This window comes from Hippoglossus hippoglossus, chromosome 7 (assembly GCF_009819705.1).
Source record: "Hippoglossus hippoglossus isolate fHipHip1 chromosome 7, fHipHip1.pri, whole genome shotgun sequence".
Taxonomy (NCBI): domain Eukaryota; kingdom Metazoa; phylum Chordata; class Actinopteri; order Pleuronectiformes; family Pleuronectidae; genus Hippoglossus; species Hippoglossus hippoglossus.
The window spans coordinates 7,800,879-7,822,884 of NC_047157.1; the positions used below are offsets into that span (position 1 = coordinate 7,800,879).

At 43.7% G+C, this 22,006-nt stretch overlaps 2 protein-coding genes across 4 annotated transcripts; one reads left to right on the forward strand and one right to left on the reverse strand.

The window, feature by feature from the left end:
* Positions 1-1,226: 1,226 nt before the first annotated feature.
* On the forward strand, positions 1,227-12,477 carry brpf3b (bromodomain and PHD finger containing, 3b). 3 transcript variants are annotated; one of them, XM_034589712.1, is made up of 13 exons: positions 1,227-1,593; positions 2,765-4,338; positions 4,496-4,652; positions 4,827-4,958; positions 5,435-5,563; positions 5,959-6,271; positions 7,040-7,336; positions 8,019-8,621; positions 9,556-9,637; positions 9,728-9,813; positions 10,078-10,172; positions 10,363-10,517; positions 11,124-12,477. In XM_034589712.1, exons 2-13 carry the CDS (start codon positions 2,789-2,791, stop codon positions 11,305-11,307), a joined length of 3,783 nt encoding a protein of 1,260 aa, XP_034445603.1. In that variant the 5' UTR covers positions 1,227-1,593; positions 2,765-2,788; the 3' UTR covers positions 11,308-12,477. The 3 variants fall into 3 exon arrangements, with proteins under 3 accessions (XP_034445603.1, XP_034445602.1, XP_034445601.1); XM_034589711.1 differs by having other exon boundaries at positions 8,022-8,621; positions 9,725-9,813; XM_034589710.1 differs by having other exon boundaries at positions 1,228-1,593; positions 9,725-9,813.
* nr1h5 (nuclear receptor subfamily 1, group H, member 5) lies at positions 12,107-21,525 on the reverse strand. The gene is made up of 11 exons (XM_034589713.1): positions 20,925-21,525; positions 16,811-17,206; positions 16,584-16,724; positions 16,028-16,152; positions 14,608-14,706; positions 14,429-14,525; positions 13,884-14,000; positions 13,674-13,763; positions 13,372-13,485; positions 12,886-13,094; positions 12,107-12,670 (listed from the first exon to the last, which is right to left on the reverse strand). The coding sequence occupies exons 1-10, from the start codon at positions 21,019-21,021 to the stop codon at positions 12,892-12,894; spliced, it is 1,479 nt and encodes a 492-aa protein (XP_034445604.1). The 5' UTR covers positions 21,022-21,525; the 3' UTR covers positions 12,107-12,670; positions 12,886-12,891.
* Between the last annotated feature and the right edge of the window lie 481 nt (positions 21,526-22,006).

The window sequence follows — 22,006 nt, forward strand, 5'->3', positions numbered from 1 at the left end:
AGCACATTGAAGTCACATGTAACGAGTGTGATCATGACAGTGTGTGTGTACGATGCTGAGAGCCACTACACTCCTTTGATTCATGACTCTGTTTTGATGACTGGTGATTTCATTCTTCAATGCTGTAGTGTCTGCCATATCAATGTGACACACACAAATTTAAACTCAACCCATGTGGGTCTTCTCAATGTTTAGCAGCATTTGAACATATCATTCAATGGGCTGGTACATTTAGAGGCCGCTGTGTGATGTTAGATATAATATTGTGCAGAAGTCATTCTTAGTGTTAAAAGGTCATTTTAATTTACTGTGTCATCTGTTTAAATGATGATCCAGGTCAAGACATCTTTCTGCCAGAGAGACTGACTTTAACCATGTGATGCTTGTCTGGCACCTTTCCCTGAATAAGTGGCGTGTGTGTGCGTGCATGTATGCAAATAGAATAAACATGAGCATGCATGTGTGCACAGATGTTTTGTGTACATATGGATGACACAGGACAGGTGTCAGGTTTCCAGAGCGAGTTAATAGCACCGTGCTGAAACCACGTGTTCAGAGTACACGGAGCTGTTAATGAGATCGATAGAAACTATACGATGTGTTAAATAGCTTGCGCGCGAAACATTATGACCGTGTGACGTCACGAGGGCGGGCTAAACTTCTATTAGTCCGCTGTCGTCAAGGTAGCCCACGGGCGACCACACAAGCGGAACAGAAGCATTTCCTCATCAGAATAAAATTCAATAATGTAAACATGAATAGCAAAACTGATTTTCACAACTCAATCGATCACTCAGGATTGAAAATCAAGGTTCAAAACCTATATGTTATTTTAAAATAATGTATCACTCATGTCCAATGAACAGAGATAATCAGCTGAATTTAAACCTATAGTTGTTCCATCACTTCAAAACAAATCTCATATTTTGAAAGGCTGACCATTACACATACTGTGTGAGGGGGACGTTGGATGTAAGAGGATCAAACATAACATTAAATGTTACAAATGCTAATTGCCACATTAAATCATATGAATTGAAAACTACAGGACGGCATGGACTGAATGGTAACAGAAAACTGCAAAACAAATAATTATTTGCTAGATGTGATTAAAATCGGCCTCACGTTAAACGTAACCACTTTGAAACACATTATACGACAGTGGGGCTTTTATTGTGAAAGCAGTTTTCGGAGGTCCCGTGTTTTCTCTTCGGCTAACATCCATGTAGAACTCACTCCAAACAGCTAACCTGCTAGCCAGCTAGCCGAGGGAGGCAAGTAATTCTGCTTCTCGTAAAATTGGGTCGACAGTAAGTTGTTTCTCGGGCTATTGATGCAGAAATGCTGCTCGTGTTCTCGGTACATTTTCGGGGTTGACCGCTTGCCCCCCTAACGCAGTGTCGTGAAGAAACGGATGCGTTATAAAATGACGAAATATACCGGCTGTACCAGCGAAGTGTAGCAGGCTAACGCTGTTAGCTGTTAGCTTCCAGAGTGCAGCCAGTGGAGCGGCTGGCTGGGCAACCATTACTGTAGAGGCGGCTTCACACCGCCGGCTGACGAGCTCCGTGGGTCAGTCCGTCGCAATAATAGGTAAGATGGCTTCTGTTTGACATCTTTTCTTGTGAAGTGGGTTTAAACTATGTTCTCGTTGTTAACCAGCACTGACACAAGTCTCTTCTTCGTCTTGTCAACGTTGTAAAATTAGCAATCGTCAGTACTGTCAGTCTGTTAAAGTTAGCAGGCTAGCTAGCTGATATCTTCACTTTGATGTCCGATTCCCGGGTAAGTGTCAAAATACTGCGCCTTTCTCAAACCACGCGGACAAGATACTTCAGCGTGACACATTAATACTGTGATTAAAAGTGTAGAAGAGCCTTTCACAGCGTTTTGAAACTGTAAATATGGCTGACATTTTGCTCTCGAAATAAGGGCACTGATCTGCTGAGACCGTGGTGTTCTTGATGCTGATTGGCTCTGCTGTGGATCAGTCAACCTTCCCTGAGAGCGGATTGGATGTCCCCGCTGTGTTGTGGTTAGCCCTGAGAGTAGTTGTCAACAGTTAAATGAGATAAAGTCGAGAATAATCAAAGTCTTCATAACGTCTCTGTAATAAACTGCACACAGTTTTTCTTCTTAACTCGTGTGTAGACAGGGAAGAGCAAAGCTTGGCAGCTGATTCACTGGCAACATACGTAGTAATGATGTGTATAGTAATGACGTTGAGAGTTGTGTGAAGGAATGTTTACGCTGCATGTGATAGCCCTGCCTAAGAACACTGGACAGTACACTACAATGCATGACATTTAAGATTGACTTAGCATGTTTGTCATTTTGGCTTTGGTTGTAACAGTAGTGGCAGTAGTTTGCTTAGTTTAACATTTTTTATATAATGATCACAAGAAAAGTTGAGAATAAATACAAATACAATAGATTTATGTTTGATGATTTCCTCTAGTCTTGCTTTAGTTCAAAAGAATACCAATCCATGTATGTTCAGCTTCAACTGTCACTTCAGAGGTCTGGTTAGATATTGCTGTCTGTTCTCTTAAGTGCCCCGAAAATGACACTGTTCGTTCATGACATGTACGCCACAGCCAAGGTTTACTCAATGTGATTTTAGTAAGTTTAAAAGGGGAAATAATGGCATAATAATATTTTCATATTCTGTTGTTGCATCATCAAATGATCAATCTTGTGCGATATACAGTATAAATTTTGTGCTGCCTATTATTTACAGTCTTATTTTCTATTTCACCAACAGAAGGGAAAGTCTAATCAGTGGCCAATGAGGAAGCCACGTCGAAAAGCCCAGGTGGCGGCAGGAGGTGAAGGAGATGTCAAGAAGTCCAACGGGACAGTTGGTGGGCGGGGGCGTGGGCGTGGCGGTGCCCGACAGCGATCGCCGTCCCCTTACAGCCTCAAAGCATCTCCAAGCCGAGAAACCCTGACCTATGCCCAGTCTCAGAAGGTGGTGGAGGTGGAACTGGATGGTAGGCTTCACCGCATTTCGATTCATGACCCCCTGGAGGTCATTACTGAAGATGAGATGATGGCTCAGGACATTAGTGAGTGTAACAGTAACAAGGAGAACAGTGAACAGTCATCACCTCCCGCCAGCAGTGCCCAAACAGTCCGCAAAGCAATCACACCCAGAGGCCGCAGAAAAGACTCCAAATGCCCCTCTATCAAATCGCCACCTCCTTCTAAGAACCACTGCTCTAATTCCCACCCGCAAACACCTGAAAAGCAACACACAACAAACCATCACCACATAACGCTCCCCGAGCCTACGTTTCGTGTGCTAGAAACCTTCACACCGGTCGAGGCAGCTCCTCTGCCCGCGGCCTATTACCGTTACATGGAACGCTCAGCTGAGGAGCAGGAAGCTGAGGCAGAATATGATATGGACGAAGAGGACACTGCCTGGCTGGAGATGGTCAATGCTGGCCGGACATCAGAGAGTTACTCGGCTGTCTCACAAGACACCTTTGAGCTGATGGTGGACCGGATGGAGGAGGAAGCTTACCGGGAAGCCCGCAGCCGGGCGCCCTCTCAGAGTACTGTTGACGATGATGCCTTCTGCTGCGTATGCCTAGATGACGAGTGCCTCAACAGCAACGTCATCCTCTTCTGTGACTCCTGCAACCTGGCTGTGCACCAGGAGTGTTATGGAGTTCCCTATATCCCAGAGGGCCAGTGGCTGTGCCGCTGCTGCCTTCAGTCCCCTCAGAGACCTGTTGACTGTATTCTGTGTCCAAACCGTGGTGGTGCCTTCAAGCAAACGAGTGATGGCCGCTGGGCGCATGTAGTCTGTGCCATCTGGATCCCTGAAGTCTGTTTTGCCAACACAGTGTTTCTGGAGCCAGTGGAAGGGGTCAGTAACATTCCCCCAGCACGCTGGAAATTGACCTGCTACCTGTGCAAGCAGAAGGGCCGTGGTGCATCTATTCAGTGCCACAAGGCCAACTGCTACACTGCATTTCACGTCACATGTGCTCAGCGCGCTGGCCTGTTTATGAAGATAGACCCTGTGCGAGAGACGAATGTCAACGGGACCATGTTCTCCGTTAAGAAGACGGCATTCTGTGAGGCGCATTCACCTCCAGGACAAGAAACTGCATCAGATGAGGAGGGTGAAGGAAGAGTGGTGGGCAGCAGAGGGAGGGCTAGTAGAGGACGGAGTGCCTACACAGCGGGTCCAACAACACCAAAAAAAGGCAGAAAGTCTGATGATGATGTTAAATCGGACAAAAAGAAAGGGAAGAAGAGCCCAGACTCAACAGCTCAACAAACTGCTTCACCACAAGTGACAGTGCATCAGATACCCACAAGCAGGTCAGATTCTCGTATTTTGAAGAAGCTAACATGTTGTGCTTCTGTTGCTCATGAAAATTCAACTGCAACTCTTTTTTGAAAAACAATTTACAGATAGTTTTTATCATATGTCAGTAATGTTCACAGATCAACCAACGTTTATCCTTCACTTTTACAGGTTGAACATCATCTGCAAAGGCATCATTTTCCAGAGGAAAAGCCAGTTCATGCAAAGGCTGCACAGCTACTGGTTACTGAAGCGTCAGGCGAGAAACGGTGTGCCGCTAGTCCGGCGTTTGCACTCTAACATCCCAACCCAGAGGAATACTGAACAGGTCAGGGAAGGAAAAAGAATGGCAGCCCCTGTGTTTTTTTGTGCTATTATTCTGTGTATGTGCTTGGTAATTGTCTCACCAAGCTATTGCTAAAAATCATTGATTTGCTTTCGATACATATCTGGTACCGTGTACGTACAGTGGATTTCTAAAGAAATATGTTGTACTTTGTAGCCTCCGGTGGATGAGAAGGTTTCTGCAGCAAGAGAAGCACTGAGATATTGGCAGAAGCTTCGGCATGACCTTGAAAAGGCCAGGCTGCTGGTGGAGCTCATCCGCAAGAGGGAGAAACTCAAACGAGAACAGGTAACAAACAAAGAGTGTCGAATGCTCACAGGAATTTTAGCCTAACTGGGTGTCCTATTCAGGCTAATCCATTTTACGTCTTTGAATGCACAAAGACTCTCACTTTCCTTAGCTCTTCTTCTACATCAAGATCTTGGAGGCATTACCAGGATGAAAACACACTAATAGCTTTGAAAATCCATCAGGATTGACAGTTGTCCTTATGATCGACAGGACAACCAGTGGTCTGTGGATGTTAATATCTGACCAGATGAGGACTGAAAAATTATATTCTGGTTATCCATGGACATCTTTGTAGACTGATTTAGATATTAAAGTGTTCTCATGTTCTCTGCATATTATTAGTTACACATCACACAGCCCCTCATTAAAAAAAACTTAGTGTTCCTTCACCTCATTTGAACCTTCTAACTTGTCTGAAATCTTAATGGATTCACGTATGTTGACATCACACGTGTATCATTTAACAATCACAGGTCAAAGTTCACCAGGAGGCTTTGGAGATGCAGTTGACCCCAATGTTGATGCTGCTCCGCTCCACTATGGACCAACTACAGGAGAAGGACACAGCCCAGATCTTTGCAGAGCCAGTAGACATCAAGGAGGTCAGACATGTGACTGTTCATATAAAGATGATTGGAAGAGCCTGCAGATTTATTCAAATATTTCTTTCAATGACATGCACATTGTTATTAAATAGAAAAACACAGGATTGTTCCAGATAATGTAATGACTCTACAGGTTTATGTTCATACCACCAGTTTCAAGTATTTAAATTTTCTTTTTGGTGAAGCAGAGGATTCACACACAGAACAAACACATTTTCAGACTGTAGTCTGGATTTCACATTTTCCCTGTCTGCACAGCTCTGCAATATGTTTATAATACTATTTACAAGACATTGTTGTTATGTTGCAGCACAATTTTCAACAATTTCACAAATTTGCATTTATTGTTTCCATTCTTGTCGTTAACATTTGGAGCTTTGTCTTGTCTTCAGGTCCCGGATTATCTGGAGTTCATCAGCCAGCCCATAGACTTTTCCACTATGCGCTTGAAGCTGGACAGTCACATCTACCGCTCAGTGGCTGACCTGGAGGCCGACTTCAACCTTATGGTGTCCAACTGCCTCCTCTACAACTCCAAGGAGACATTCTTCCACCGGGCAGCACTGCGTCTTCGAGATTTAGGAGGGGCTATACTCCGCCATGCACAACGACAAGCCACCAACACCGGCCTGGACCTGGACACTGGCATGCACCTCCCAGTGTCGCCACAGAAAAGAGACTTTTACAGCTGCACCTGGGATGATGGTAAGACACAGTGTTGGTGCTCTAAAGGAAAATATGATCACAGAAATGCCCTTAGTTTTTTAGTTTGCAGGATGGTGCTGCTGCTGGTCACTGTCTTACTATCTTATTTTTCATATGTGACTCAAGATTCCGTGTGTGTGCTGTGTGTGTGTAGTTCAGACATGTGTGTTTTGGGATTTGAGAGGTAACAGATATCCGTTCCTTCAACCTTCTCTCCCTCCCCCTATACTGCTTATCCTTTTAAGGGGTGACTTTTTAAGAATGTGTTTGAATCTTGACAAATTTGTTGTAGTCTGACTCGTATTAACTTGGCGGCTGAGGTGGTGAAGTTGGTGGTTCGATCTCGGTCCACATTTGAAAGTGTCCTTGGGCAAGATACCGAACCCCAAATTGCTTCTGATGACTGTATCGACAGTGTGATAGAAGGAAGGGCTGCCTATAGGAACACTGTATGGGTGAATGGGTGAATGCGAATTGTACAGTAAAGGTTTTTGAGTAATCAAAAAATACTGGAAAAGTGCTATATAAATGGGTTGCTGCTCAATCACCCTTGTAATGTATGTGTTAGCTTTGTTGAAGGTAGCTACAGTAGACTGTTGAAAGTGCAGATGGCTGTGCAATACTTATGGATCTCATTTGCAAGTACATTGCATGTCAGCTAACATAAGCTTCAGTTTAAAAAATTCTGTTTTAAACTCTAATTTGTCCTACTATGTGGAACATGCATGTATACGTTGTGTTCGGCTAACTCCTTTCTGTTGTGTCCAGTTGACAGTGTGCTGGATCCGGACAACCGGCTCCATATGTCAGTGGAGGAACAGCTAAAGGAGCTGCTAGAGAAGCTGGACTTTGTCACCTCCATGCGATGCAGCGGCGCCCGAACTCGCCGCATGCGCCTGCTTCGCCGCGAGATCAACAACATCCGCTACAAGCAGGGCCAGCACCCCCGCAACAGCCTTCACAACGGACATCTGAAAGAAGAGGACGACGAGGATGACGACGAGGAGGAGGAAGACGATGACAAAGAGACCAAGGCAGATAACGGCATTTCGTCTTCGGGCAAAGGTGGGCGATGAAAAGCACTGACGCTCCTACAGTATGAAATTGCCAATGCATGTACCTTTATTTAAAAGCCACTTTTTTAACGATGAGACCAGTTGTGAACATGAGCTAATGAAACATTGTCCTCAGGTTATTGAGCCAGGGTCCCCCCCACGCACCAACCCCAACCACCCCACTGTCTCCAGTCTAGTAAGTAGGGGCCCACAGAGTCTCGTTAGCCATGGCTGCCTCACAACTCCTCTCTCCCAGTGCACTCTATGTCTGCACCTCTTCAGTACATCACTCATGGACTCACCACTCTCCATTGGCCACGTACTGTCATGCCATATCATCCCACCTACTGCAGGGCAGTCCAGTCCAGTCAAGCAGTTTCCTGCCACTGTAGTGGGGGCAGCGGAACACCTGGGATTTGTGTCAGTTCAGTCATAAAATGCTGCCATGTTACCATGTTGCTGGTTCACAGTTGTGAGATCAAAGTTATTGATTCACTCGTCTTGACAAGGTCGTCCATGTCTGCAGAATGGTTCAACTCCCTTTGGACTGTGGTTAGACTGTAAGAATGAAATGTCAATCATTTTCCAGTGTGACTACTACACCACCACATCACGCTACATACTCAATGGGCATTCATTTCAAATCAATGGTAAATCAAACAGAATTTCATTTTTCCCCTCTCATCTTCCAGAAGACCTCAAATCCACTTCGCCACCAACACTGGAACCTACAGGGCCGGCTCCTCCTCCACGACGGGGGGATGCACAACTGGAGCCTCCCACCCTGCGGCCAATCACAGGGGAGCCGCTGTCCCCCAGCTGGCCCTGCAAGCGCTTAAAGATGGACAGTGACCTCTCAGACAGCGCCACAGAGAACATTAATTGCACTAAAACACAGGAACGGCAAGCTTTGTCGCCGCCTGTTTTGCACAGTGAACGGCAGGCGGTGGCCAATGGTCTGCCAGAGCCCGGCGCCCCCCCACGGCCCACCACCGGGGGAGTGGGACGACGAACCTCTGTGTTGTTCAAGAAGGCAAAAAATGGAGCAAAGCTTTTCAGAGACAGAGAAAATACCTTGCTGAATGGAAAGGGGCTGCAGGACGACAAGGCAAGCAACAGCCCCACAGCACCCACCTCTGCAGCCAGCACCCCATCCTCCACACCTTTTTCTACTCCTTCCAAAACACCACAGAAGAGCCCAGGACCCCCCACCCTGAATGAACCGTGGACCCCAAGTCGAGACATGTGCACAGATAGTGAGCTAGAGAGAACACCAAATCATACACTGGAAAGTGGTGAGTAATTTCACATGGTTACTAACAACAGACACATCTTTACCTCAAGTTTCAGGGCCTCCACTCTGGCTGGTGTTTCAGAGCCGTCTACTCTTGGCAGTGAAGACGCTGACTAAGATGTGATCACACAGGGTGCAGTCTGGAATCAGAAATGAACTACCAGTTGACAATAGTCATGTCACAAATTCACAAATAATGACAATGTCAGACAAAATGATTTGAAGGAATATAAAGGTTGGAGTGGAGTTACAGATGTTGTGATGTCGTTATCCTATTCTTTAAAAACAAAAGAACAGTCAAAACTACAGATCTAAATGTATTGTCACTTGGTGGAATGGTGGGGTATGAGCCAAGGAAGAAACCATTAACATTGTGAAAAGGGGTGTTTTTTTATCACTGATTTAACCTAGAAAATAATTCATGGATCTTGATTTAAAAAATCTGGTAAATGTTGGCAACTGAGATCTATGAGTGTGTGTGAAATTTGTTGCAGTTTGATTGAATTTAAAGAGACAACGCCATTCTAGTCCAGTTTGTTTCCAGCTCTATCTGTTTATCTCTTCAGGTTAGTGAGGTAACACAGATTCCATATTCTAAACATTTCAAACTATTTAATTTAGCTTTCATATATTCTTTTCGGTTAAATAAGGAAAACGGCTCATGAGCTTGTTTCTTCCTATTTCAGTCTATAAATCAAACAATGCCTCAGCTACCCTCTACTCTTATTATCTATGTCTATTAATGGGTGCTGTACTCCTTTGCACAGAATATGATCATAGCACTGCATTGATTTGCTGTTTTTCGTTGTGACTGAGATGAGACTAAATATAGATATCCTTTTTTTTAGCTCTTTTACATATTTTCTCTCTAGTCTTGCTCTGGGTCTTGTCATTCAAGCAGGAACTGTTCTGAGATTTATGTCATTTGATTTCAGGACTCACCAACGGCTTCAACAAGCATAAAGACGGTGGCTCTGACTCTGAGTACAGCCCCTGCCCTGTCCTCCAAAAAGAAATGTAAGACATGGTGTCTCTGTGGTCGTCGCTTGTCTGCCTTTAGTCATGATGCACAATACACTGACAAAACCACGTGTTGTCTTACAGCAGCTCGCCGCCCAAACGAAGCCTCGGGAAACCAGCTCTTTCCAAAGTTCCCTACTTGGAGATACTCAATGGAGACTCAGATTACACTGGTATGTCTCTGTTTTTGACAGAAAATGTAATTTAATGTTTTTTCCCCTTCAGCATAAACAGCAATCTGATTATCTATAGGAAAATTATATTTGTATATTTGTTGGTCACATGAATGCTCCCTCTGTCTGAGCATTAAACCAGTCAGCATGTGATTCATTACCTGTCCGTGCAGATAAAGAACATGTCTGCATTCAGCCAATACATTTTTCCTGGAAGATGAGGAAGCAAACCAATGATTTTAAGAGTCTGCTGATGTCTTGCAGGGAACGTCAGCCAAAAATCCGAGGAAGTGGCAGAGCTGGAGCCTCTAGATCTGGTTTGGGCAAAGTGTCGTGGATATCCCTCCTATCCTGCTCTGGTAACCCCCTATTTCATCTAACACTTGGGCTGTCAACAGGTGGTGGAGCTTTTAAATAGGCAGCTTTCACCAAACCATTTTTTAAGAACTACTAATGATACGATTTCCTGAGATTATATTACAACAGTATGAGAGTACAAAGCTAAGAACAAACCTTAAGTCCCTCTTTGACTGACTGTGTTTGTACCAGATCATTGACCCAGAGATGCCTGAGGAGGGCCTGCTGCACAACGGGGTGCCCATCCCCATCCCACCCAAAGACGTCCTACACCTGGGGGAGCAGAGACAGGAGGAGGCCAACGAGAGGCTCTACCTGGTGCTTTTCTTTGACAACAAGCGAACATGGTGAGTTTCACACAGTGTGTGTTCACGACACTTCAGCTGCCTGAATTAAAACCAGTAGGCGATGAGTTAAATTTTAAAAATCCAATTCAGTTTCAATTAAAATGACCACCCTGCAATCCACTCTCAGCCTAATCCCATCCCCTATGAGAGAGAGCTGCATGTGCAGATAGAGTTTGGGTTTGCAGGTGAACATCCATCCTATAGTTAATGTTACTAAAGTAAATCACTGGATCCGCAGTTTATTTTAAACCCTGAAATCAAATGGCATTATAAAAAAACAGGAGGACGGCTCTCTTAGTGACCATCAGCAGCACCCGGAGTTAAAACATCTGTAAAGATTTTACCGTCTTCGGCCGACAGGATTCAGCATTAACTTGGTAGATACCACTTTTGCGTTCAGGACTATACAGTTCTCTACAGCAAGGGTATTGTCCCCCACACATCCAACACCCAACCGATCAGCTCCAAAAGTTATTCATATTGAGATACCAGGTAATATTCATACCAAGTCGGTGAAGATCCGTCAATGCATTGTTGAGTTATTTTACTCAACAATATCACAAAAATCTTCCTAAACACAGTCTGCATGTGTGTCTGGTTTTGCAGGCAGTGGCTCCCCCGTGAAAAGGTGACACCCTTGGGTGTCGACGACACAGGGGACAAGCTGCGTATAATGGAGGGCCGCAAGTCCAGCATCCGCAAGTCTGTCCAGGTGGCGTACGACCGGGCTATGATCCACCAGAGCAGAGTCAGCCACAGCCAAGGCTTCGTGGCCTCCAACTTCCTGTAGAGGGCGACAGTGAGCCCCCCTGTGCACCCCCACCATCAGCCACTATGCATCCATCGTTGGTCTTAAAGCAGCGGCTGGGGCGAGTCCCACTGCGGGTTGAATTTATATTCACACTGTGCTCTGAAGAGGTTGCCATGGCAGCACAGAATCCCGACTGTAGTAGATTACCAAACCACTAGTGTCAGACACGGAGAGTGGTTGTGTTTGCCTTGTGTTGAGGATGTGGAGCTTCAGATGATGAGGATGATGGATGAAGTCACCTTCAGGTCCCAGGTCTCTGAGGGTGTGGAGGTTTCTTCTCTCTCCACCTCTGTTTGATGAGGACTGTGTGTCTGGATCAAATGTAAAAAAAGTTCCCTCTATTTTGTTAAATGCTACTGCCAAGGAATCAAATTGTCAGAAAAGAGATTTGACATATTTATATGAACCACAGAAGACAAATGAATGGATCACTGCCATCTTTTATACAATAGCTTTTTACATTTTAAACTTTTACAAAGACACTTGTATATTATAAAGGCACACTTTGTGTACATATGTATGTGTATTATCAAAACTCAATTTTAATTTAACGTTGCCGTTTTTAAAATTGCGTATTTCAATCAACCCACGAGGGGCAAAGTGAGGCTGTGTATATTTGTGGAGATGAAATAATTCCTGACTTGCTGCAGTGTACTTAGGTTGTTTGATGTAATGTAATTTTGTTGTGTGTGTATGTGTGCGTGTCTGCGTGTGTCCGTGTGCGTGCGTGCGTGTGTGTACATTGAGAGCATACAACAAAATGAACTGTTCTTTATATTTGAATTCTCTTTTTTAATACTGAGAGAAATAATTTATTTATGGAAGACAGAACTATAGAAATAAAGCTATATTGGTTAAAAGTTGAGAATTAAATTTTATTTAAAACAAATGGAGTGAGGTTTTAAAAAATAAAACATACAGCAAACATTTGAACAGATTAATTCATGTTTGGTTGATGATTTGACTCAATCGCCATCATTCATTCACCGCCCCCCCAAAGTGTCTATTTATTGATGAGAGCCCCATTTTGTCAAATGGACAAATACACCTTCATAAGCTTGTACTACCTGCATATTTTACCTGCTCTCCAAATATTTTGTCTGAACCGGTATTTCCTCCTTTTGGAAAATAAATGCTGAATTAAAAACATTTTGTGATACTTTAACTGCAGTTTTGTGTTTTTCTAGGGAAAGTTCAGTAAAAATTACATTTTAGTTTTATTCTAACCACACTGAGCGAAGTGAGAAGTACATGTCGGCTAAAAACAGTTGTAAAAAGACGTATAAACATTTCTTTGGTCAAAAAACTAGAGCAGTCCACAAGCACATTCAGTCCCACACTGGGCTAAGATTCAATATTGACTGTTTGACTGAAATCATGTGAGAAATCAATAGAAGTCATCAATATCAGATGAAAGCTTTTCCAAAATATCACATCCTCCGAGGCAGTTTTTGTCCAATTCCTCAGCTCAGACGTGAGCACTAAGTGCTTTTAACTCATGAAACTCTCCAGAGGTGACGAGGGGAGGGTGACGAGGGGAGGGTGGGGGGGGTCGTCTCTCCGTCAGGGTCCAGGCTGCTGTCTGGTCAGCAGGAGGTAATTGTGACGGAGGGTGCGGAGCTCCGTCAGTCTGCCCAGCAGGCGGCCAAACCGCTGTGGTCCCCCTCGCGTGGCTCCGGCCTGGGCCCCACACACCCTGGACAGCAGGTCCAGGATCAGCTCCTGCATTTTCTCAACACAGCTGGTGATGTGCAGGGACGCCCGGTCTGTAGGACAGGGACACATGAGCGCTGACTCTTAGCGTTCATATCGTAACACTGATCTGACAAATCAAACTTGCCGAACAGCCACAGTCGTCTGTTCCAGCTCTGATAAAATCTACAGGCACACTCTGAGTGAATCATTGAGGCTTGTATTTGACTATCTGGACCTGCTGAAGAGCTGCAGATAGGTTTATACTGATTATTTACACTTAAACAGAGAACTTCCATGTCCTCACTTGATTGGATTAGTTCAAACCAAACACATTTTTCCTGCTCTGACCTGAGCAGAGCAGAGCTGTAGCAGTGAGCAGGCTGTACTCCGCCTCCGTCACCCGCAGAGTTTTCATGCTGTGGAAGAAGGTGGGCACCGGGCCGAAGAGATCCTCGCTGCTTCCTGTTCGCACAAACAAATGGGAAATGCCAAAATGTTCATTTTCATTTGTCTGTCAGCATAGAAATTACTGAACCAAACTTGGTGGAGGGATGGGGGTATGGAGCAGGAGGGACTTGTTAAAGTTTGTCTAAAAACATGGATCCAGGAATTGCAAGTTATTGTCTGAGGGAGTGTATTTCTGAACTTACCTGAATCGACCAGCGTCCTACTCTGGAGGTTTTCCTTCGATTCTACATTTCTCAGCCAGTTGTGTGTTGATGTACTGAAAACCTGCAGGGCTGATAAGAAAAAGAAAAAAAAATTTGACTCACTGACTCAACTTTAAGTCATAAATGTTGATTTTCTGAAATGCCATGTGTGATATGTTTTCTGATTTTGTCTCCTGACTGTGTATTTACCTGGACTGGGGCTTGTTGGGTTATTGGAGAACTGCTGAGCTGAGAGCAGGAACATGACCTCCAGCGAGGAGACAGACAACAGAGAGCTTTGGTCGGAAAAATCCAGGAGCTCAAAACCTGGAACAAAAACAACACAACTTTACTGCTTCTGATATAAACATAATGTTAGCATCACACGCTACACACAATGGTTATGACAACAGGTGGCACTGCATTCAAATATACTGCATTTCTGTGTCCCTTTTGTTATCAATGTTTTGGTAGAAAATTTAAGTTTCTAAAATGTTGAAATAGCTTAGGTTGGTTAAATTGGCACAACCGTCCTCAAAAAAAGAAAAACGCATTTTTAAAGGTCACTGGTCTTTCTTTTTTTTTTTACAAGTGAAAATCACCAGGGCTTTATTTCACAAGGGCTTTTTATTTTCATGAAGCTCATAGGTTCTCTCATCTCTTTTATCTTCTTTAAATATTAAAATCTCACCCTTAATAGGGTAATAAACCAAATATAATAGAATTTGAGGGTCAGATATTATTGTCTGTCGTACCTGGTACTGTCCTGGCAAACTGCAGCAGTCTGTCCAGGTGTGGTGACACCACATGAGACAGACCCTCCACTTCTTCTGTGTAAGGCCACTCGAACAACTGAGCACATACACACAAGAAATCATGAGGACAACATGAAAGCTGTTGATTTGGAAGCGTTAGTTCCCACACTGTGACCTACCCTGCTGTGGCTGCTGCTCTGAGCTCTGTACAGGCGATGGGCCTCCACCATCCGGTCCACTATGTATTTCTGTTCCTGGGTTAAACTGGTGGACAGAGTCTGATGGAAGTTAACACAACATGAGATTAAACCAGTGTCTTTAATCTGACATCACATCTCTATGGTAAATCTGAGAGGTAGGAAGATTTGAGATGGCAGATCATTGCTGTCATGTCAATTTGACACCGGCCTGGGGGAGAAGAGTTTACTCTTGTTTCGTTGAATCGTCCAACAGGCTGACAATCGCTAACTTATATCAACCATCCAATGAAGCAAAACATAAACTAACAAATGACCATACATCACATGAATCACCCAGTGATTTCACTCACCAAGCACCAAAACAACATGTTGACCGAGCTCATATGGTCAATGGTTTGTATTTATATAGAGGTTTTCCAGTCTTATCGACCGCTCCATAATTTCTATAGAAAGCGCTTTAACGCACACTGGATGAGCCGGGGATCGAACCTTGACACTCTGTATTTCCTGAGTCACACGTATGTGCCCTCAACCATTGAGCTAATCAACCACATGATCCCCAGCAACAACCATTCAACAAACAAACAAACCAAGGTTATCAGCGATTCTGCCATTAAAGGGTCAGTGTGTGGCATTTAGTGACATCTAGTGGTGAATTTGCATGTTGCAGCTGAACACCCCTCGCCTCAACCCCCCCCCCCCCCCCCCCCCCCCCCCCCCTCCAAACATGAAAGAGAACCTGTGGTAGCCTTCATTTGTCATAAAAACTCAAAAGGTTTTAAGTTTGTCCAGCGACTGTAAAAAACATGATGGCCTCTCCTGATGTAAATATAATGTATTTAAATAAAGGTTAAAATGTCACAAGGATTATTTCATATACGATTTCTGCCAATAGATCCCTTTCACCTAAATCGTACACACTGGGCCTTTAATGTTCAAGCCATGGTACATTCATTTAATTCTGTATTAGGGAATTGTGGGCAAATACTGGATATTCAATTAGATTGGCTTAAAAGAAGAATTTATTAGCAGATTTTTGAAAGTTAACCACCCATAAAATAATGCTTAGATTTAAAGGGCCACGCCAACGTCCTTCAAACCAATATTCAACGACAACATGACTAACAATGCTAAATGCTACTGTAAGCATGCTAATAATGACAGTGCTAGCCTGCAGATGTTTAGTTTAAGCTTTTAAAATGCTAAAATGAGCTAACTAAGACTTATTCATAAAGAAAAGCTGAGGCTGATGGGAATGTGTCTTAAATGATGCCTCTAGTTGTTGAGATAGCTCAGTCTACAAATGACCAACAGCGCCACCTCCTGAACTATCATGTCATGACCATGGCTACATCCTCTCAGACAAGCAACCAGTCACAGACAGTGGTTCCTGCTGCACCTGTCCAGGTAGTCTGCTGGTGGAGCTGACCCTCCTGCTGTCTGTCAGCTCCTCCTCCTCCTGTCCTCTGCCTTTACCTCCTTTCCTCAGTCGCTTGGACTGACACTGCACCTCGGTCAGAAGGCCTGGGGAGAGATATATACATATACAAATCATTCAAATACATTTTGTTTCAGGAGATTCTCCACCAATCTTTTGCTTCTATCATGTTAAGTTAAACATTTAATTTGATGTAGCTCAACATGTGATAATAATAACAAACTGTATTAGTATAGCATCTTATAAAGCCAGAGTTACAAGGTGCAAATATAGCAAATCATAGAAAAGCCAGATCATACTCAACAATAAAATTAAACAAAACAGGTAAAAGAACAACAATAACACAGTCAAATAAAAATAATAAATAATATGTTTAAATAATATAAAAACTATTCACAATAAAAAGTCTATACATGTGTTTTTAACTAGTTTTTAAAATGACAGTGATTCTGCTGATCTGATGTTGAGTGTGTTTCACAGCACAGGAGTTAAAACCATAAAAGCATATGATTCTTACACTCAGCCAGCATTCCCACAGCGCGGCATTTCCTCAGCCGGCAGTCTTGACACTTCCTCCTCATGTACATGTCCATCTCACAGGCCCCCCCACTCTTACAGTGGTACACAGCCTTTTTAGTGACACTACGCCTGAAGAAACCTGCGACGAAAAGGACAGAGGGACCCGGTGAGGTTGAAACAAAGAGTAAATGACTCTGAAGGCAAAGACGTTGAGGTGAGGAATACCTTTGCATCCCTCACAGGTGAGGGCGTTGTAGTGATACCCCGATGCTTTATCTCCACACACCACACACAGCTCGTCCTGACCTCTGCACTTCCCCACCGACCCAACCCGCGTCCTCCGCCCCAGAGGCAGCCCGACTGCTCCGAGTCCCTGAACCAGGCCCCCACAGTAGGACTCGGGGCTGGGGTCACAGGGGACCTCCAGGCAGTGAGAGCTGTAGTGGTACGGGGGATGGCAGAGCTGCGAGGAAGAAGTGGAGGACGGTGAGGAGGTGGAGGAGGGCGGCGAGCCGTAGAGGGAGAAGGGCAGGTTTGCAGAGGCGTACTGTTGTTGGCTGTAAGGGAGCAACTGGAGGTCAGGGTCCTGCAGGGGGTAGCCCAGAGGGTCAGCCAGCATGTCTGAGATGGAAAAGGATAGAGCAAATCTGTGTTAATCTGCAGCTGAAAATAATATTAACATCTGTTTGAGTCACGTTTGCTAAAAACTCCAGTTTCCAGGTGTTTCAAGAAAATACTGAGCCTGTCTCTTTAAAAAAAATGAAACAGTATATGTGTGGGACCTGTATTTAAAAATGTACTTCTTCAATAGGAACAACTGCAATTGGAGCTGGGACACACAAACTTGTATGTTAGTAAAAAATGACAGACTATTATGCTGTTGGTTTAAAGAAATAGAGTTATCCTTTAAGATTGATATAACACCATATCGTGTTTTTTTTTCTTTATGTACATCCTGATTTAAAAGAACATACAACAACTGTATTTAGGAACTATTATCATAACTTCATAATTTAATCAAGCTGTTATTAACCTAAACTCTCATTTATTGTGTCCCACAGGAACTGTGAACAAGCAGCCGTGGTATGTAACAAAGTACATTTACTTTGTCACTGTACTTACCGTATACTTTCATGTATCTATACTTTACTTAAGTAGTAACATTCATAAATATCGGTACTTTCTCCTCCACTACATTTTTAGAAAGAATTGTGTTGCGTCGTTTCTATCTTTTCAAAAGTAATAATGAGAGGGAATTGGTTCACTGATCCTATCAGAGCAGTTAGGTAATATTAGACCCCGCCTCCTTCGAAGAGAGCAAAGTGTACCTGCTGGAGCTGAAGAAGAAACACTGCCGGGAATCAGCCAGAATGATGTAGTAGACATTGCATACAGGCTACACTCAACAAGTATTTTAAATTTTAACATTTTAAGTATATTCAAAAGCAAGTACTTTTTTTTTTAATGGGGTACTTTTACTTTCACTCTCGTACATTTCTGTCTATTCATTTGTACATAAACTTCAGTCAAATGTTTGAGTACTTCCTCCACCACTGTAAACAAGTGCATAACTGTCATCTTAGAAAGTTGCGGTATAGGAAGTATCCCTGGTAGTGAATCCTGTCATTATTTGAGCTACAGGAGGAAAAAATAAGAATGGAGGGAGACATTGACAGAAATGTGAATTCATATTTGAAGTCAAAGAGCATGACGGGAATGTGGTGTGACTTGACTCGTGTGACTTTGGTGCCTTTCAGAACTCTTGGGGGATACAATAAAAAGCCAAGAGCAGAGTGAGACCTTGTGAACTGGTCCAGAAACAGGATGCAGCTGAGAGCTCCCACTGCCATTAAAAAAAAAATTTCAATAATTTTTTTTCCTGGGCTCGTCATTGGGTCTGTACTGGTCGTTAAGTGTTGTGACAGCATTAAAACATCTGAGTCCCGTCTCTGCTGAGAAAACATGTTTGACCACTGGCAGCTTTCTAATGTACAGCTGGGAATGTTGTGGGATCTGTTGTGTAAAAGGAGAGCCCCCCCAATTGTCTTTGTGAAGAGTAAAACAGTTTATAACATGAAGGTGAGGGCTGATAATAATACTCTATCAGTTATTATCTGCAAAATGTATGTTACTGCATTTTACAAGGTCGAAGAATTCCTTTAAAGCTAGGGTTGGTAATCCTGGAAAAGCTTCACTTTGAAAAAATGCAACCGATTCCACCACCCCCCATCGGCGCTCTTGTCAAAGCCACGCCTCCAAAACACATGAATGAGCAATGACTGACCCCTGCCACAAGCCGACTTCTCGTGACTCGCTCGCTAACTTGTGACTATCTGTCATATAGGTCTCTCTGGGATTGGTGGCTATCGGGTTGTGAAGAGGATTTCTCAACAAATAAAAATAAAACATCTTACCAACTTTACCTTTAAGCTCAACTTTCTTGTGTGATTTGATAATTTATGTCCATAAAGTCAGGGGAATCATGACTTTGAGTCAGGATTCAAAAACACTGTATCCTACTCTTCCCATGATGCAACTCAACACCAGTTTTAGCTCAGATCTGCCCATCTAATAAGTGCCCAGGTACTTGAGCCTCTACACCCGTCGTTCATAAGACTGCTTTCTGGTAGAAAGTCACAAAGCCCAGGTGGAGTAATGGTGGAGTAATGACCACTGATGGATTACTTAATGTTGTTGTTATGAAGCTTCCTCTCTCTCTCGTCACCTTTAAGATTTGCCTGTATTTGACCATCAGCAGTGGTTTCAGGGGATGCTGCGTCTGTGAGGTGAGGCTCTGCACCTAGACTGCTGCCTTTTATATAAGGTATATACTGTATATATATATATATGATCTTTTATAATAACGGTGGAGAAATGGCTGAAATGTTCTCCGCTGTGACTTTCGGGTAAAATAAAAAAGAATCTAAATCATAATGCTGAAGTGACCTTTAAAGTGTCTGTGCACGCCACTGTCACGATGAATCAATCATTAATGACTGTTACAGTAAATAATCATTAAAAACAGATACATTTGATTCCAGAGTGCCGAACTTTAGAGGATTTTGATGATGGACAAATTGATGTGGATTGACAACCCTGCTCTCATCCAGAAAATAATCATGGAAACGTGTTTAAATGTCACTCATTAACCTTTCTTTTGTCTCCTCTCTTTGGTTTTCTCTCCAGATGTTTCCCGTCCTCACCAGACTGTGACAGTGATTATTTGGTGGGAGGAGGAGGAGGAGGCAGGAGGGGGGGTCCTTGCTTCCTCGGCGTGTGACAGAGCTGTGGCTCGTACTGTTTGTAAACCATTCGAACGCTGTCTAAACACTCCTCAGCCTCCCCTCCATCCCACGCACGCAAGGAAGCCAAACAACACCCGCAAACCACCCCTCATAGCCCCCCCCCCACGCCTCACCCCACCCCTAGAGGCCAAGAGGGGAGACAACAGGGGGGGGATTTGTTGATGATGTACATCAGTATCCTCCCATCTATGAATGCTGCGAGCCGGCTCAAGAAATATTTTCTCCATGACATGAAGTTCTCAAAGGTGGTAAGAAAAACTTTTGGCAATCATATTTAGTCCCAGCAGGTCTGTTTACCAGATTTATTACAGATTCATGTTTTATTAATAAAAAAATATTTTCTCTCTTAACACCAGCGGTATCTAACATACCTATAGCATATGCAGTCCTGTTGCCCAGGTAACCCAGGTAAAAACTGTCACCAGTTTTAATTGTGTCTGCTGTGGATTTATTATAAATTACAGAGACACAGATTCTAGAAAGAGATGTTTGCTTTTGAATGTTTTAGATGCGATGCGTTGAAGTTGAGAGCTCTATGACAGAAATGTAAAAAAGTTAACAAGCTCCGAGCTGTTGCTTTGTATTTTCTGTTCATTTGTTGTATTGGAATAGAGTTAGAAACTAGAATAAGGACTTTATTAGAATATCTTGAAGAACGTGGACAGATTCAAATGAGGCCAAGTGAAGTAAGTGAGAAAACTGTGATTTTAATTTGGGTGAACGAGCCCTTTACCACAGTAGCAAACATGAGCAAGAAATATCAACCTGCCAGTGAAACCAATAAAGTTACACAGAATCATTTGAAGTCATTCACCACAGATCTATGCACGAGCTACATCCCGAATACCCAGTCTTTCATTGAATTTAAATATAACTGTCTGTTAACATTGCTATCACAACACTCCAGTAAAGACAGAGCATCATTCATTCTCATGTCAGTCGTTAATGTGTCTGTAACTGACGTCACAGCAGAGAAGTGAGAACAGAAGGATGAGGAATATTAAAAAGCACAAGAGAGAGAGAAGTGGACTCACCGTAGTACTGGAGCTGCTCGCTGGAGCAGTAACCATCCGAGGTGGAGAGAAACCCCCCTGCTGAAAAGCTCATCTCCAACTCTGTCCACTCTCTCATCTGGACACAAGATCCTCTCTTCAGCTACTAATACGGGATCTATCTCTTTACAGACACACACACACACACACACACACACACACACATACACATACACAGAGACAATTACTCACACACATTCACACAGATATGAAGGATCTGGGAAGTGCAGAGACATTCCTTAATCCCCAAGATGCGTGCAGGTCTCTTAGCTGTCCAGCCTGATATCCCAGCCTATTTTTAAAAAAGCAGAGAGGAAAGAGTGCAGCTGAGGCTCTTGGTCAGTGGTGGACGATGCGCTGGAGGAGGTCTCAACAGTCCCCCGGGGGGGGGCGAAAGGGAAAGCAGGGACACCCAGGAAGGACAGGGATGGGACTGTGGTCCAAACAGCTGGACCTGGCAGGGCCTTCACAGATCATGAAGACAATGGGGATGGATGGAGTGTGTGTGTGTGTGTGTGTGTGTGTGTGTGTGTGTGTGTGTGTGTGTGTGTGTGTGTGTGTGTGTGTGTGTGTGTGTGTGTGTGTGTGTGTGTGTGTGTGCGCGCGCGTGTGCGCGCGCGTGTGCGTGTGCGTAACATCCTGGGCAAAAGACACATTTTTTCAATTTAATCTGATGAGTTGTACCATAAAAAAATCTTATCATGAAGTGAATTGAAATAATTTTTATGAGCATTTAATTCATTACATGCTGCTTGTAAAGTTTTTTTTTTAACTTTCTGGCGTGTTCAGTCCAGTTGAACAAACTGTATGACTTCTAATGAGCTATTTTCTATACATGTGTGTGTCTGTCCGTTTGCCCACCAAGCCTTGGGAGTGTGTTTACTCTGCCTTTTGTTTACCACTGGTCTGTTTGTGCTGCAGTTAATATTGGACAGCGGTTAGATTTAAGGGGCCCGGGGACCTCGGCCTCCCCCACAGACGGTTAACCAGGCCGGGCAAAGAGCGAGAGGAGTCGAGGCTCAGAGGATTGACCTCAACACTGGCCCGTGCATCTCTGAGCGGGG

What these genes read in the sequence shown, in the direction of transcription:
- nr1h5 (XM_034589713.1), bottom strand. Translation starts at nt 21,021, where the DNA reads ATGAGAGAGTGGACAGAGTTGGAGATGAGCTTTTCAGCAGGGGGGTTT. An exon ending in GTTTGCCAGGACAGTACCAG is followed by an intron (nt 14,001 to 14,428) that starts GTACGACAGACA and finishes TTTTTGTTCCAG; the next exon opens with GTTTTGAGCTCCTGGATTTT. An exon ending in TACAGCTCTGCTCTGCTCAG is followed by an intron (nt 13,095 to 13,371) that starts GTCAGAGCAGGA and finishes CCTGTCCTACAG; the next exon opens with ACCGGGCGTCCCTGCACATC.
- brpf3b (XM_034589710.1), top strand. Translation starts at nt 2,789, where the DNA reads ATGAGGAAGCCACGTCGAAAAGCCCAGGTGGCGGCAGGAGGTGAAGGA. An exon ending in CAGCTGCACCTGGGATGATG is followed by an intron (nt 6,272 to 7,039) that starts GTAAGACACAGT and finishes TGTTGTGTCCAG; the next exon opens with TTGACAGTGTGCTGGATCCG. An exon ending in TTTGACAACAAGCGAACATG is followed by an intron (nt 10,518 to 11,123) that starts GTGAGTTTCACA and finishes CTGGTTTTGCAG; the next exon opens with GCAGTGGCTCCCCCGTGAAA.